The sequence below is a fragment of the Pipra filicauda genome, unplaced genomic scaffold (genome assembly GCF_003945595.2).
Source record: "Pipra filicauda isolate LSUMZ 115617 unplaced genomic scaffold, ASM394559v2 scaffold119_size3216105_pilon, whole genome shotgun sequence".
Classification (NCBI taxonomy): Eukaryota; Metazoa; Chordata; class Aves; order Passeriformes; family Pipridae; genus Pipra; species Pipra filicauda.
Window position 1 is genome coordinate 1542337 of NW_024103651.1, and position 17620 is coordinate 1559956.

General features: G+C 43.0%; 1 protein-coding gene across 6 annotated transcripts in view; it reads left to right on the forward strand.

Annotated features, from left to right (window-relative positions):
- USP6NL (USP6 N-terminal like) overlaps window positions 1-17620 on the forward strand; it is a 116437-nt gene that overhangs the window by 39655 nt on the left and 59162 nt on the right. For 5 of the 6 annotated variants that reach the window (XM_039386235.1, XM_039386241.1, XM_039386242.1 and 2 more), the window contains 2 exons: window positions 13593-13666; window positions 16054-16136. In XM_039386235.1, coding sequence (XP_039242169.1) covers window positions 13593-13666; window positions 16054-16136 — 157 coding nt within the window. Of the gene's footprint in view, window positions 1-5943; window positions 6083-13592; window positions 13667-16053; window positions 16137-17620 lie in introns of those variants that run through there. The other variant, XM_027728240.2, reaches the window with a different exon arrangement.

Below are 17620 nucleotides of genomic sequence, written 5' to 3' on the forward strand. Positions count from 1 at the left end.
TTCAGAGCAGCCCCGTGCTGTGTAGACACGACTGATATTACAAGCAGGCAGGTGTCTAAATTTGCCTTGATGTCTTTCTGTGGACTTAGTGAAACTTATCCTAGTCACCAAGAGAAGGTTTAGTGTCATGGGAGCTTCTTGGTGCCATTCAGACTTTTCATAGGATTCGCTCAGAGGATCCTATTTGTACTTGGGGTATTACTGCAGTTAAAATGTTTATCTGCTCAAAGATGAATAGCTCAGAGACAGCCATTGAAGAAAGCTGTTCAGCTACGGTGAGCAGAGCTGTAGTGTGTAACTCAGTACTTTTATTTTTGTGGAAACACTTTAAATATGTTAAGATTATAGTTAAAGTTGAATAGAGAAGGGCCTCGCAGCTCCTCTGTGACTTCTGCTGGTTTGTTCAGTGTATCCCAATGGTAGATGGAGGGATGGCTGAGATTCACACTCTGGAATGGATCCCAAGAGCCTGTCCAGCAGCCCGGAGTAACTACAGTGACATGCTTTTGCTGGTATAAAACAAGAAATGCTTTTTCATCCTGCCAAAATTTTAGCAATATTTAAGATTTTATTTTCCTGTTGTGTGTGTGTTGAGGTGAAACTGAGCTTATGGAAATAAATCCTGCCACGGGGAGGCTGTGCCCAGAGAGGCAGAGCAGGGACACTCAGGTTGAAGTGTGGACAGGGGCTCGGGCTGGTTTTTTGGGGGAAGGAGCAGTTCCTGTGCACTCCGTGCTGTCTCTTCCAGGAGAAGGCAGAAATTTCAGAGGCTGGCAGTGCATGTGCAGCTGGTGAGTAAAGGCTGGTGCTATCAGTGGCTGCTCATCCGCTGCTTGTTTGCAAACGCTTCCTTTTCCGTCTCACGGAAGGGCCGGCGAGCTTTGGGCAGCGCCGTTCCCGAGCAGCAGCGTGGGCTCAGCCTTGGGTCGGGGCTCAGCCTTGGGTCGGGGCTCAGCCTTGGGTCGGGGCTCAGCCTTGGGTCGGGGCTCAGCCTTGGGTCGGGACTCAGCCTTGGGTCGGGGCTCAGCCGTAGGTCGGACTCAGCCTTAGGTCGGGCTCAGCCTCAGGTCATCGCGGAGGGCGCGGGGCAGGTCGGGGGGAGCCGCTCCTCCTTCCCGCGATGCTCTTCAAGTTCTGCTCCTGCCACCTCGGGTCAGTGCTGGTGTTTTTCTGAGCTGGCTCGGAGCTCTTTAGTCTTATTAACTGGCAGAATGGCGTCTATTACAAAAACAAACCCTCCTTTTCTTCCTGTTGTAATCAGTTAAATCGGCTGTGTAATTAAATGATGAGCTGGACTGTGGGTATGGCAGTGTATTCAAAGATTGGCTGTGTAGAGGAGCAAACCTCTTTGTTTTAGCCAGTAAGTGATATAGATGAATATCAATATAGATGAAATTTTGTTAATTGGGGAACTTTTGTAATTTCTCTGGCCCTACAGAAGAAATAAAACAACTTCCTCAAAAATGAAGACCCCGTTTTAAAAGTTTCTTCCAGAGTCTGTATGAGCATTGTTTTGGTGATGCTTTAAGGCTTCACATCATTAATACTAAATTTTAAAATATAATTATTGTTTGGGTCATTAATTTTGACTAATGCTGAGATAAAAATGAATAATCAGGAGACAACATAATTAGTGCAGTGTGGCAACTGACTACTTGATTATGAGTCTGTTAATGTGGGAAGTATAGCTCTTGCTATGAAATGTTCTTTGTGTCAGGATCTAAAATATTAGAACCATTTTACTCTTTAAATTGATACTGCAAATTGCAGTGCTGTGAAAACATTCACATTCTACCACTAATGAAAATGTTCAAAACAGGAAATCTGAAATTATGTTTGAAAATAATGTCAAAATTTCAGAGAATATTTTTAATGTTCTTTTGATTTATGTTGCTGGAAAAAAAAGTGATTTTTGTTTGTCATCCTGATGTATGGCATTGGGAAAACGAAGAGGAAATTTATTGCAGGGAATGGTTGTGTTCAATCTTGCTGAAAGATTGTTTTGCCTGTATGTTTAGTAGCCTGTCACAGTTAAAAGAAGTATGAGCAGCCTCAGTGTGCAGAAGGGATATTTTAGTTTTCAAAAGCCTCTGGGAACTGCAGACATAATATACTTTTAAAGTACAAGGGATCAAAAAAATGGCATTTTCAGCTGAATTTGCTTATAAAATCATAACCAGTACCTGAAAAAACACTGGTATGAAAGAATGACTCGACTTATATTAGGTTGAGGGTAAAATTCCTGTAATCTTCCTGCTTTTTATCTGTCAGTACTGCTTCTGATGAGGTTAAGTGTCTGCTCTTACCATATAATGCAGCAGCTGATTTGCAGCATATTTTATTAAGACATTAATTATAAAGGCTGGGACTAGTGCTGGGAAAGGTCATGGATTTCAGGGGAGTGTGGGAGTAATGCTCATGGGCTGTAGATGAAGCAGATTATATGTTACAGCAGGATCAGTTCTAGCCACAGTAGGAGTTCCAGGAAATTTAATCTTTGGTGGAAGACCATGAGATAATTTCCATGTAGCAGAAACCCTGCTGTGTTTTTCCCTGAAGGCTGGATCTTTGTCTCTCCATGGCTGCTGGGTTCTAAGGTGTTGCAGGAGCAACGCTGGCTGTGTCTCCTGGAACAGTGGGATGCAGATCTGCTCCCATCACCACTGGAACTGTTCAGAGGGCTCGAATTACTGAGATCAGCAGAATATTTGCAGCTCCTGACAGATGAAATGTGTAGGTGAGGGAGCACTGCACTGGGGCCAGAACGCTGCTCTTTGATAGCAGTGAGGAGAAACAGCAGTGAACTAATGAAAAGGCCAGCTGCCAACTGCACCCTTGGGAAGAGGAGAACAAAGGATGACTTAGGCTTAGACATAAGACATTAGGTAGTTGTTGCACAAGTCAGACCAGTCTTAACATACTGGCAAGCCCCAAATTATACCCAGCCCAAGTTTTTACATTGAAGTCTAAGAAGAGCTGCCATAAATGTTTTTTTGGGTTGTGTTGACAGAGTCACGGGCAGGAGGGTGAGTTGGGTATTGTTTTTTTTTTCTCCTTTTCTTTCAAGAAAGCAGCATTGTTCAGAGTTGGGCTTTCTCTTTTCAGCGTAGCTTGTTGCAAATTGGCAATTATGGTTTCTTCTGGCTTTGCAACTGATTATGTTAACCTTCAGCAAATTAATTATCTTCTGGCTCATGACTGCACACACAACACTTTGCAAAATGGAATTACAGTAGAACACTGCCAGATCTTGTCACTCCACTTTGTAACCCGTGTGGTGACATTCATAAGGCTCAGTAGTGAGGTGATGACATGAGCATTCCAACTGGAGCTTCCAGCTGGTGAGTTGTAGGCAGAGCTGATGGAGATGATTCAATTTTCAGGTGTACTTATGCAGAAAAACAAATTGCAAATTAGGACTAAGTAAATGGACAAGTTGTATTCTATTAGATTATGTTCTCTTTCTGGTTTTTTGCTGGTTTGTTCTGAGGTTTTTTTCTTTCAGTGCTCTATTAACTAATATGTATCAGTAAGGCTCTGTTACTAAAAATAGTGATAGACATGTTACAGTAACTGATTAATATTGGTAGAATTCCTCTAAGTCCTTTCTTAATTGCTGCTTTAAAGTGAGATAGTTTGGGTAGTTGATTTAAATTCTCTGCAATATATAGGCTACTAAATTCTCATTTCTTGTTTAGACACAGGTTTCTTCTGTGGAATATTGCTTAGCAGGGCTGCCTTGCTTGCCCTGCTCTTGCTTTGAGTCCTTTGGGAATCACTTTAAAATTACTTTGAGGGAGTTTTCAGTAGCAGTTAATTCTAATTTCCAAAGTGACCATTTTCCACTGGTGACTGTGCAGTGTCTCAAAGGGGATGTTGCAAAACTGCAGGTACTCTGCCATAGTGAAACTCGATTTTTTCACTAAGAGGAGAGTGCAGTCATCTTCAGAAAAGTTAAATCTTTACTTTCATTTCTTTCACCCATTACTCATGCTGTAAAACTACAATACGGTCTACTCTGAAGAAATGCTGATGAATGGGGGGAGGGTGCACGTATTTTGCTGTTGGAATAGGGTTTTTTGGTGCAGAGCATAGTGCAATATATTGATTTTACAAATAGCTTTGCCTTTTTTTTTTTTTCCTTTGGAAGAGAGAAAAAAATTCAGTTAAGCCAAAATCTTTCCTCTGTGTTAAGTCTACTTGAAAACACCCACAAAAATAGACATGCTAAACTTAAGAGATGTCAAAGAAGTGTCAGTATATACAGGTCTAGTGTAGCTACAGTGTGTGTGTGTGTGTGTGTGTGTGTGTGTATAGATATATATAGATATATATATATATCTGTAATATGGCTTATTGCTACCTGGGAGAACGTGTGGTAGAAGAGCACCAGTGATGTTAAAAAGCAGGTTGTTTTCAAGTGGTGAAGGTGTATCTGTGAGAGGGTTAACCTGGAACGAGTGCTTGTGTTCATTGAGTGAGAGTTCTTTTCATCCTCACCACAAATACCCTCTCAGGTAAAAAACCAGACAGTAGCTGGTTTTATAAAACCAGTTGAGTAGTTCTGTGATGAGCAAAGTGGAAGATTATTTCGGTATAGCAAGAGGATTGCTGCTGTGGGCATGGGGATGTCAGCAGTTAAAGGCTGCTTTTGAGGGAAATGTGCCTGGTGTTGGATATGGCCCTGGCTTAGTCTAAACTCACACTGAGACCAGAGACTAAACTACTGACACCTGGGTTTGGGTGGGATCCATGAGCAGCAATCAGTGGTAAAGACAAAGGAGCTGCTGCTCATTTCCAGGCTCGGTGCTCAGCCAGGCGATGTGGGGAGGAAGGTTAAAACAATTGAAGGAACTTAATTTTTTTTTCAGACTCTGGGGGAAAAAGAACAGTTTGACACACTTGATCAGATCTGTCTTGTGTTCCTGGCATCTTAACACTTCTCAGGGCACAAGAAAACCACAGAATGGTTGAGGTTGGAAGGGACCTCTGGAGGTCATCTGGTCCATCCCGGTGCTCGCAGAGCTGGTTGCCCAGGATCATGTCCAGGTGGCTTATGACCCTCTCCAAGGATGGAGACCCTGTAGCATCCCAGGGGAACCTGTGCCAGTCCCACTGATCATCTCTCAGTTGGCTTCACAAGCAGCTGGAAGCCCACCCAAGTCTTCCACGCTGGGGCTGGCAGCGTGTGTGCCCCGACTTCCTCAGGCTGAGCAATGGAATTGGCTGGCTCCTGGCTCAGGGCAGCAAACACCAGCTGACTGGTTGTGGGAGAGAGATGTGTGAGGGCTAAAATCTATGCAGGAGAATGGCTTCGTGTGTGCCTGGCCTGGAATATTTGGCATGGAGATCTGTTTTCCAGGTTTTGAGGATGCAGATGAATTCTACCGGTTTTAAATCTTGAATTTTTGTTCTTTTAGCAGCAAAAATGTTCTTGTCAAATTCTGCCACACCAGGTATTTCAGGTCCCCAAGATATCCTGAACAATGAAGGAGTTTAGAGCAGAAAATATGTAAACTCTCCATTCTGCCCTCAGGGAATGCCAAACAGTTACAGAAATTGAAACTATTTTAGAGTTACTCCATTTCATAGTTTCTTAAGTAATAAGCCAGAAATAGGGTACTTCAAGCCCCATTTCTAGTAAGTCTTTTCAGTGAGATGCTGTTCCTGCAGCGCTGGGTAAATACCAGTAAGAATTCTTAGCCGAGAGTGTCACAGGAGCCGCGGCCTCTGAGGCTGTTTGTTCAAATCCCTTTGTTTATTATGAGCTGGAATGCGGGGCTGTGGGCTGGGGTGGGGAACACCAGCGTGGTGCCTGCCTGACACTTCCATTAACAAATGGCAGCTTTGTTTGAGGAGCTGCAGCTCGTGGAGCTGTAGAGGGGCCGTGTCTGGAAAAAGGAGCACGTGTCAAGTGGCTCAGTTGTGTGGAGCAAGTGCTGCGAGTGGAGGAGGAGAACTTTCCCCTGGTCATTTTTGGTAAACTAATTTAGAATATGGTCTAGAAAAAAACAGGTTTACTTCATGAAGACTAAAACAGAGCTCTACAAGGACTGGGAAGAAAATGACAATCTAAAGACTGGTAAAGCATTTTTATTTTGTGTACTGGTCTTTAATTCTGTATATTGTGCTTGTTTTACTTCTCTCTTATTTCAAGTTAGTCATAACTGAGTTTTAAGTACTTAATACTACTAAGATAACGATGTTTAATTGTGGAAGAAATGTAGCTCAGTTAACTTCTGGAATATGTATTTCTGAGGTGTTGCTACAGAAAAGGGATTGCTTTTCTAACTAACTAGTTCCCTTTATGTTAAAACTTTTTCTCTGTGTTAAAAGTTCTCTCTGCATGAGAAGAAAAAGAAAATATATAATAAATTATGCTTAATCCCTTTTGTTCAGAGCGGGTTTAATGTTGATGTGCAGGTATTTACCAAGATTTTTCCTTTGGAACATCATGTACCCACAACAAAATACTACCAAGTGTACGTCATGGCTTTTCCTTCGTTGTTTATGGGAATGGACTGGAAAGTAAATAAACAGCCTGAGTATTTAAGGGACTTTCTGATATGACCAGAGACTTTGTCTGTTGCTCTGATATGTGCTTTGAATGTGTAGCTGTGGAGCAGCTGGTGGTAGTGCCTGCAGACAGGAATTTGTGCCAGTGCAGCTCTTTGTGCACTGGAATGTGTAATGTGCAAACAAGCAAGAATTGGGGTAAAGTAATGGAAAACAAATTAGCATGTTTCAAGTCTTTTGGGCTTTTCAGAGTGCTCTGCTGTTGAAGAGACAGTATGGTAGGTCAGAGAACAAAAAAGGGAGAAATCTCTGTTCAGAATTTGGGATAAGGTTGTGGGGGATGCTGTTAATATATTGGGCCTCAGCCGCGTGGGAAGAGGCATTATTTCTGTGGGTGCTGGTCCACAGCAGCTGAACATGAGCTGGAGTGTGCCCAGGTGGGCAAGGCCAGTGGCATCCTGGCTTGTACCAGCAATAGTGTGGCCAGCAGGACCAGGGCAGGGACCATCTCCCTGTACTTGGGCCTGGGGACACCACACCTCAAATCCTGTGTTCAGTTTTGTGCCCCTCACTCCAACAAAGACATGGAGATGCTGGATCTTGTCTGGAGACGGGCGGTGGAGCTGGGGAAGGGACTGGAGCACAAATCTGATGGGGAGCAGCTGAGGGAGCTGGGGGGGCTGAGCCTGGAGGAGGCTCAGGGGGACCTTCTCGCTCTCTACAACGCCCTGGAAGGAAGTTGCAGCCATGTGAGGGTTGGGCTCTGCTCCCAGGTAACTGGTGACAGGACAAGGGGAAATGACCTCAAGTTGCATCAGGGCAGGTTTAAATTGGATATTAGGAAAAATTTCTTCATAGAAAGGATGGTCAAGCCCTGGCACAGCTGCCCAGGGCAGTGGTGGAGTCACCATCCCTGAAGGTATTTAAAGATGTGTAGATGTGACACTTGGGGACATGGTTCAGTGGTGGGCTTGGCAGTGCTGGGTTCGTGGTTGGACTCAATGATCGTAGAAGTCTTTTCCAACCTAAACAAATCTGTGATTCTTCTTAAATTTATGGCACATCTGTAAGAGGCAACTTCTGCTGCTACTGATGCATAAGCACTTGTACCTGCTGCTCCTTCAGTACCTGTAAGGAACTCTGAGGCTCTCGGTGGTACTTGTTTTGTGCTAGGGATTTGTCCCTTGATGAGGGAGTTGGTTCTTGGCTGTTGTTACCTTTTCCAGGTGAGGTGCTGTCAAGCCATTTTTTTAGGCTGTTTCAGAGACCGTATCACCAGTGGGTTTGAGTAACCCCAAAGACCATTCCTGTAAGTTGTACGACTACTTTGGCAGCAACCAGAGGTGTGTGTGCTCGGTGCACTGCACGTGGGGATCACTTGGAAAAACAGTGTGCCTTCCTGGTTTGCAGTTCTGTAGCTGAACAGGATTAGAAGCCATGCAGGATTAGGGAGAGCTCAAACTAAAAGTACTCACTAAACCTTGTAGAGAGCAGCTTTTCTCCTTGTGGGAAGGACCAGTGTTTTACTGTCTTTGGCCCTTCCTCCCTGGGCAGCAGCTCAGTCCTGTCAGGCTGTGATGGAGCCCAGGTGTAACTCTGGGCTCTTTATAAGTCACCCCTGACCAGGAGCAGCCAAGCTGCTGCCAGACTGTCACAGGCTGTTCAGCTCCTCCTTGACTGCTGGAAACACAAGGGATAGTGCTGCCATCTCCCCACTCTTTATTTTGGAAAACTGAGCTACTGCAGGGACTACAAGAAAAATCCTGTGTTTTTCTTGGCGATTTAAATGAATACAAAAATACATTATTGCTAAACTTATTTTTTACCTTTTTTTTTTCGTCTTCTTCCCTATCCCACTTTAAAAAAAATGTATTTTAGGTGCATTATGGGGGGACCTTGGATCAGGGTTCCCTGGTGTCTGTAGATGCCTAGATACATAGCTGCCATTCCTCCCTGTGGAACAGGAGGGAGAAGATGGCTCAAAGGCAAGAGTAAGACAGGATTGTTTCTGTGTTTTTGTTTTTTTTTTCCAGTTCCATCAGATCTACCAGACTGTAACTCTGCTTCTTGCAAAAATCTCTATCCTTGAGAAGGTTTACTACTACTCAGAATTTAATTTTTGCATGTATTTATAGACCTTATTTTTTTCTTTACTAGTGTTTTCTTTTTACTTGGATCTGTTGTTTGGCTGTTGAATATTTCACTTATGGCAGTTGGTCCATTCCACTTAGTCTGGCATTCATTATAGAGCATAAAGTTATGTATTTTTTGTTTACATTGTGTCCATTAACATTATTAGTTCCTCACTTAAATTTACTGCATTTGCCTTTCTTCCTGTAGCATTGGAAGGATATGGAATTCTGGAAAAGTAAGCTGTTGTCCCCAGTATTCCTCACAAGCTGCAAGATACTTAGAATTGCAGCTTCTCGGTAGGAACTGAGAGTTCTCAGTTGGTTTTCCAGTTTGTGTAAGAAGCCTGTTTATTAATAGTCAGTTTTAGGAATTTATTTTAATTTTGTGTTATGTTTTTCCAATTTTTTGTATCAATTGACTGAGCTGGACAGTGTTTTTAAAATGTGTTTAAAAAAAAAAGTTCAGCTTTAAAAATGTGGGGGTTTGTTTTAAATGAGATTGTGATGCACAGAGAGACCATCTAATAGTGAAGAACAGGATAACACCCAACATTCATCTGTAAATTTGTTCTTATGAAACAAAGCTGGTGTCTCCAGGTCACTCATTTCCTCTCAGAAAATACTGGAGCCTAGCAAGGATTGTTCCTTGGGTAGGACTGGGTTAATTTTTTGCCTGTGCCACGTCCATCCCGTCACCACTCTGTTCCTTTTCAATTCTTTGGTAATTGGTGAGGGCAGGAGAGACTCATTAGAGTGCCAGAGGAGGAAAGCTGGTACTGGTGCTGGGAGGGCTTCCACTTCCAAGGGCTGTGGCATCCACAGGTGGCTGATTCAGCAGGCCTGCCTTTGGAGCAATTTCAAGGCAGGGAGCTGCAAAATAAACCCACTTCTAGTCCCACCCTTCAGTATGCCTGTGGAAGTTTGGATCTGGCAGTTTATCAGTCATCTCAGCAGCACTGACCAGTAAAACAGTCTGATTTCCAAGTGGAGCAGAACAGCAGGGTCTGGCTGTGATGTTGGTCCTTTTTCACGTCATTGCAGGTTGGAGTTTTCTGTTTGATTTTCTGTTTCTAGTGATGCTTCAGTTCCTTTGCATGGTGCTGTTCAGAACTTACACATTTTGTAATTGTGCACACATTTTGTGTGTAAATTTTGTAAATACAGCAAACAGGTCAGTGATGAGGGGCAGATATTCTCTGATGGGGAGTGTTACAGGCATCAGGCAAATCCTTTCTTTCTAGGCTTAACCTTTCCAAGAGCTCGATGTGTGCCACCTCCCTTTTTACAAGGAGTCACATGGAAAAGACGAGAGGGGATGGTACAAATTACACCTGAGGAGATTTAGGACATGTGGAAAAGTGTTGACAATGAGAACAGCCAGCCATTGGAATAATCTCCCCAGGGAAGTGGGACACCTTTAAGATTCAGCTGAACAGGGTGCTGGGCTATCTTGTCTAGGCTGTGTTTTTGCCAGCTTGCACCAGAGGATCCTGGAGGTCCCTTCCACCCTGGCATTCTGTGAATGCTGCTGGGCAGGGTTTTAACCACACTGCTTGTACCTTGTAAGCCTGACTGGTTTCTGGGGGGACTTAAATGTTCTGTTTACCTTGCCATCATTGGCAGATTTTGTCATCTCCTTATTGATAATATATTTCCTCAGTTTTTAGTTCAAGTCAGTTCTCTGTACTAGTTAATTTGCTATATATTAATGCCAGCCTCATCTGAGATTGCATCGTTTCCTGTGTAATGTGCTGTTCATCATCTGTCCTGCTAACTTTTAATTAGAAAATTTAATCATGCTTGTGTCACATCTTTAACTTTTCACTGAGATAACACTTACTGAATAAAACTGATAAGACTTTAGAATACCAGTTATTTGTCTTCAATTTTGTAGTGATGTATTTTTGTGCCTAGGAAGGTGTTTCACAAAGAATTTTCCTTGTTCCCATATTTAGCTTTTACTTTATCAGGAATCATTGTGCAATTTCTAACTTGGAGATATTTAAATATTTCCTCTTAAGAGAAAAATCATGTTTAATGCTTATCTCCCAAAATATAACCTCCTGTGCCCATGGCAAGCTGTTTTCTGGGTTTTTGGTGTGGATGGATTAACGAAACATCGAACTATCTCAGTGCAGCTGGAAGGTTCAGATGGTTCTGGCAGAAAGCAAAGAGGATTACTTTAAAGGCAATGAATATGATAATTTCCACACTAAATGTAATTGAATTGTCATGAGACACAGAACGTGCCAAACTTTGATTCACACATTCCTTCTGCAGAAGAAGGGAAGGTAAAGCAAGGCACAGCCATGTTTTCAGCATAAACCAGGAACTTGGTTTCTGGTGCAGATAACATTTTGCATTCTTTTAAGCAAAGGTTTAAACTTTGTTTCAAATTATGCCACTTATCCCGTCTGTGGTGTTGAAGAGCTGTGCATGTCCTTTTGGGTACATTTTAAGATAAAGTTATAACCTATTTTTAAATTCTGTTAAAGTATCGGCTACATAGTCCTTGAATGTACCAAGTACTATAATAAATATTGTCTATTTATTATTCAGCCATACTCTTTCTCAAATCTAATCTCTCTTTTACTTGGAAATCAGTGATAGGATTTTTTTCCCCATGTCTGGAAGCTCAGCAGCAGGTGTACTTTAAACAAGGAAGCTTTTCCCCCACATCTTTCCATTGGAGAAGTGGTGGGTTGCTCAGCACTTGAATTCTCTGAAGGAATATCAGCTTTCTAAGCAGGTTTAAAGTTTACTTTTTAAAAACCGATAGTTGGTCTTCTATAAAGACTTGCTGTAAGCACAGATCTGTCTTAGAAAATAAAACACAATTTAATTTTAGCTATGGTTCCTTTACCTGCTCACTTTGTAAATAGTACTAGGGTTCATCTACTGCTTTTTTCAGTGTTGATTTTGTAGCTTTAGTGGATGTTGTCAGTTTAGTAGATACACCATGTCAGCTAGTAAAGGACAAGAACCAGATTGTTCTAATTGTGTTGGGGGGGCAATGTGGAGTTCAGTGTGTGCCCTTGGGGGGGCACAGGGCTGGGGAGGGGCTCTGGAGGGCTGTGGTTGGTGTGCAGGAGCTGTGTCGAGCTCACATGGACAGCTGGGGTGATGGAGTCCTGCAGTGGCTGTAAAGATGCATCAGAGAAAATCCAACCTGAAACCAAAGTGCTTTGTGTCTTATGCTCCTCTTTAAGCTTAGGAATAAAGGTGCGTCCAGCACCTGAAGGAGCAGGAAGAACAGTGCTCTGTTTGGGCACACCAGAGTCTGAGCAATATGAAATGATTCCACTCACCTCTTATCTTACAAGGAGGAAATTCTTTATCAGTTTTGTGGCTCAGAGATGTAAAGCTTCCAGATACAGCAGGTGGAATTATGATTTTTTTTTTCCCCCCTCAAATAATTGTGTAAATACGTGTGTGCTGGTTCTGGTGCACACTGGGAAAAAATGACAGAGCATTGACATCCTCACTAATAAATGGGAGTAATAGGATTGGCAAATGGTGATAAGCAGAAGGGGGCCAGAACTGGGGGTAATGAAGTGTAACTCCTGGGGGTCATAAAGGAAAGCTTTACAGAGGCAGTCAGGCTTTCCCTCAGGGGGAGCTTAGGACAGGCATTGCTGTTCCCTGAATGTTGGTGTTTGTGTCTGTGGTGGGTCACACTGAGGTTCTCTCTGCATTCCCCCAGAGAAAGTTCGAGTGAAAACAAGCAGAGACCATGCGAAATCTCTAACAGATGGCTTAGAAGGCACCTTGGCACAACTTCTTGTCTAATTGTTGAGAAATATGTAGGTAAAGTTTATTAAAGAAACACTGGGTTTGAACAAATAATTGTGTTAATGTCATGTGATAGAAAACTGTAATATCCAGTCTGTTTTTCTATTTCATGGCCCAGATGGTTGGTATGTACAATTCCTGAAGTTCATTATGCTGCCATGAACTAGATAGTGAGGAAAAAACACGTGCTTGGAGTTATTTTTGTAACAGGGTGTGCTCGAAAAATATTTCAAATCTTTTTAAAGCTTTGCTTTATCGAAAGTTCATTGCTTTTTAATAAGAGAAACAAATTTAAAGTTTGTTGATTTTTAACAATCGAAACTCTTGAATCTTTCACAAACTTATTAATTAAAGCTGATTTGCCTCCTTGGTTTGACATAATCACACTTGGGATATCAAAGCATGTTCTGTTGCTGGATATTCAAAGCAGCAACTCTTCCTTTATTTGATGTCCTCTTTATGTTCCTACCCATGTTCTAGAGATGGTTTCTGCCAAAGGAACAGGACTTAGCAAGACTTTTACTGCACTGGTGTAGTAAATGCTGCGTCTGCAGTGTCCTGGGGCTTCCCCACACATCGTTTAGTTCTTGCCTGTCAACCTTCCTGTTGTCATATCCTTATTCCAGCTCTGGGTCGCCCAAGTTGCACTTCTGACAATATGACAACATCCCTCTCTGATTTCTGAGAAATAAGTCTGAGGCAATTTCTCAGATGAAGCCATGCAGTGTTTCTTCAGTATTCCAGTACCTCTCTACAAATCATGTAAATGGCTCACACTTCTGTTCTAAGCCAGTAGGGTACATTTTGGCTTTCTTTGACTATGAGAATGTTTGTGGAATTGGCAACTAGTAGCTTTTACTATTTTCTTCAGTCTTTCAGTTAGTGGATTGTGAAGAATCATTATTTTACTGTATTTATTGGTGGAAAATCAGCATCATTCTAAACTTGGCAATTAAGATGCCATCCAATAACTGTATTTTACTCTGAACAATATTCAAGATGTGCACCGAGGTCATGTTTTGCTTTGATACAATAGCTTTGGCATTTCTCCATCCAAATTGTCTCACTGAAGTTGATTTTTCCAAGTATTTAGCTGCAGTTCTTTGTTCACAATGGAGCAAATCTGAACAGTGTTATTTTAATTCTCTACAGGTGCAGATGCTGAGCAGGATGCTGCTATCAAACTTGCCCAAGAACGAGCAGAGATAGTTGCCAAGTATGACAGAGTAAGTGAACTTGTTAATAATTTTAAAGACATTTTATAATTAATCTTAGTAATATGTCTGTTTTAAAAAATGAATCACTGTTCCAGCCAGCTGTTGTTTAAAATACTCTAGTACTAATCTGATGGTTTCATGATACACTGGCCTCTGGGTGAATTAAATTCTTCCTCCACAAGGGATATTCTGGATAATGACTCAATCAGCTAATTTTTCAGGTGCATGGCAAGTTGCTTTGGGGCTATTTAAGGGGGTGTATTGTATTAGAAGTAATGAAGGTGGGGGGTTTGAGGCTGCTTAGTATATCTATGAGATTAGAAAGACACTTTTTATTTCTTTAATTTTTGGTTATGATAATAGAAACATTTAAATCATTACAGACAAAGTAAAAGATGAGTGAGCTGCATTGTTTGTCAGATTCTTGTGGGCAGCTGAAGTGCCCTGATCACCTGTTACTTCTTGTCAAGTAAAAGCCTGGCACATAGTGTGCCTAGAGAATGCCTGTACTGTGTTCAGGTATTTTTGTAACACTTGATGACTTTGCAAGTGTTGCTGGGGTACTGAGCAATAGAGGAAGCAAAAAACTTGTTTGTAGAGTTCATGAAGCATTTTCCATGCCAGACTCACTGGTGGTTTGCACAGTGTGCAGGTGAGTGGCTGTGGCTGTTTGAATAAGGAAAGACCTGCTCATGTGTGGCAGGTTGACCCTGGCTGACACCAGGTACCCACCAAGCTGCTCTGGCACTGCTCCTCACCTGGGCAGGGGAGAGAAAATACAAGGAAAGGCTTCTGGATTGGGATGAGGGCAGGGAGAGATCCCTCACCAGCAGACCTGGCTTTAGGAAATGGGTTTAATTTATTACTAATCAAATTAGAGCAGGATAATAAGAGAATAAAAATTAAGACTTAGAACATTTTCTCCCCACCCCTCCCTTCTTCCTGGGCTTAACTTCACTCCCGGTTTTCTCTGCCTCCTCCAGCCCAGCAGTGCAGGAGGATGGGGAATGGGGGCCCTGGTCAGTTAATCACATGTTGTTTCTGTGGCTCCTTCCTCCGTGGGGATTGGACTCCTCACACTCTGCCCTTTCTCTAGCCTGGGGTCCCTCCCACAGGCTGCCCTTCTCCATGAACTTCTCCAGTGTGGGTCCTTCCCATGGCTGCAGTTCTCCATGAGGTGCTCCAGTGTGGGCTGCTTCCACAGGGTGCAGTTTTCCAGGAACAGGCTGCTCCAGTGTGGGTCCCCTGCAGGGTCACAAGTACTGCCAGCACACCTGCTCCGTGGGGGCTCCTCTCTCCGTGGGGGCACAGTTCCTGCTGAGAGCCTGCTCTGGCATGGGCTTCCCATGGGTTACAGCCTCCTTCAGGCATCCACCTGTTCAGGTGTGGGCTCCTCCAGGGGCTGCAGGTGGGTCTCTGCTCCTCCAGGGACTGCAGGGGGACATCCTTCCTCCCTATGCTCTGCACCACGGGCTGCAGGGAATCTGCTCCTGTGCCTGGAGCAACTCCTCGCCCTCCTCGACTGACCCGGGTGTCTGCAGGGCTGTTTCTCTCACAGGTTCTCACTCCTCTCTCCAGCTGCAATTTCTGTTGTGCAGTTTTTTTCCTCCCTTGTGAACTCTGTTGTCCCAGAGACACAACCCCTGTTGCTGATGGGCTCAGCCTTGACCAGTGGCAGATCCGTCCCGGAGCCAGGCTGGCATTGACTCTGTTGGACAGGGCGGAAGCTTCCAGCACCTTCTCACAAAAGCCACCCCTGTAGCCCCCTGATACCACAGCCTGGCCATGCAGACCCAGTGCACTCTGTGTTCTGAGTGGTGGCCTCTCTTCATACCCAGTAACCTGTGCAGAGCCCACACCAGAAGCAGATACAGCTGAAATATATTTAAATTTCTGCCAGCCTTAAGTAGATTGGCAGTTGGAGTGGGAGAGAGGGACATGAATGAGCACTTCATTGAGAGGAAAACTCAGTGCTGCATTCTCTCTGTGGACATCAGCTCAGGATTTCTGCAGGATGTGCTGTTGCAGGTGATTGTTCAGGAAAGATGGTCTTTGGCAATGAAATGAGTAGAAGGCACTTTGTGAGGACCTTAGTGGACTGTTGTGGAGTTTAACAACAGATGTGGGATCACTACAAGTCTGTGGTTGAAATCAGTGGTTGAAATGTATTCTGTGACAAAAAGAGATTTCCTGTGATGAAAGTACTGTTCCCAGGGGCTGGGAGAGGTGTGCTGCAGAGGTGGCCTGGCCAGTTTAGGACTAGTGTTCTCCTCCCCCTCCTCTGACCTACTACCAGCATGTCCCAAAGGTTATGCTTTGAGTGGCTGAATCCTGTCGTATGTGTCTTAGTTTATTGTGTCATAAAACATCATTTGGCTTTTTATTTTTTCCTTTAGGGACGTGAGGGGGCACAGATTGAACCTTGGGAAGATGCCGACTACCGTCTGTACAAAGTCACAGATAGATTTGGGTTTCTACAGTAAGTAGCAACTTTGTAAAGAAAATAAGATTAAGAGTTTGCTACTATTACTATTTATGCTTTTTATTGTATTGCCTATTTGGTGAAAGTAATATTATGCCTTTTAATAGATCTTCTGGAAGCTGCTGTGTAAGTGTTACTGCTTTCACTGTGCTTTTCAGTTCAGTTTCTATCTGTTTATTTATTTCTGTAACTTGATCCTGCATGGGGGGGAAATGTTTTAAATTTTTTTGTTTGGGGGGAATGAAAGTTGACAGTCTACAAAAGAGATATTTCAAGCTGAATTGCAGTTGTGAATAACTTAGTTGGATATAAACAACCTTGAAGTTCTTGGAAGGATTTATAAAAATTTTGTTGAAGTGTTGATTTTTAAAAAGCTCCCAGCACATTAAGGTTACTTAATGGTTATGTATGAGCAAATGTGTATCCCAGTCCCTCAAAGATAAATATCATTTGACTTCATGTATTTAATAACCTTAGTGAAATCTCTGCTGATTTGGTACCTAATGTTGAATCTTAAAGTCAAGTCAGAAAATGCCAGAATCCAGATCCAGTTCCCCTCTAGGTACCTCCTTTGTAACACACTCTCTGTCTTTTGGCAAATAAAGGATTAGAGTATTAAATGGTATTGGGATTTTTGTGCTTGGCAAATGTAAATATTCAGTTTGTAGAAACTGAACACAAGCAGAGTTGCCACTTTTGATAATATCAGGACTCTGGTGTTCTTGTTGTTTGGCATTTATGTTTGAACACGTGAAATTCAGTTAAAATCCAGAAAAATCAGTGATAAGAGGAAAACTTATTAATAACTATGTAATTTATAGTATGGGGGAGGGACGTGTGTATGTTTTGGTTTTCTGGGGGATTTTTTCCCCCCCTGTCTTCCTTCTCTTTTGCCATGTCATTGTTTTTAAAGCTGTCAGTTAAAAAGTCATCTTCACCTGCAGACTGCTTTTGCCTCACTGCAGTGAGTTAATTTGGGGTATGGCATCCAAACAGTTGTGTTTTACACAAGGAGGTCCTTGTGTGGGTAAACTACAGCTGCAGCACCACGTGCCTGGTGTTGTAGCTGCAGTTGGAGCATTTTGAATGGAGAATGGATGTCACAGTTATTCCTCGTGCAGAAGTAATGGGAACTGCTTCCGAGTTCACCATGGACTTTGGTATCCTTATGAACTCCTGAACTTTTCCTGGTACTTGGTATTTTTGTGTGTTAGGCGTGGAATATTGTTACTCCAGTCCTCCCCAGTTGCTGCTGCAGTCAGTTTTCAGGAATGTTGCTGTTCCACAGCTCCAGTGCCTTGGCATGTTTGGGGTGCAGTTGGGCACATCAACATGCCCCAGGCTCTGAGCTCTGTCCCTGTAACTCAGAGCTGCTGTGGGCACCCTCAGATCCCACTGCAGTCATTCCTGGGGTGTGCCAGGGGGATGGACTCAGTCATGAGCCCAGACCTCCTCCCTAGGAACATCTTTATTCATAATGC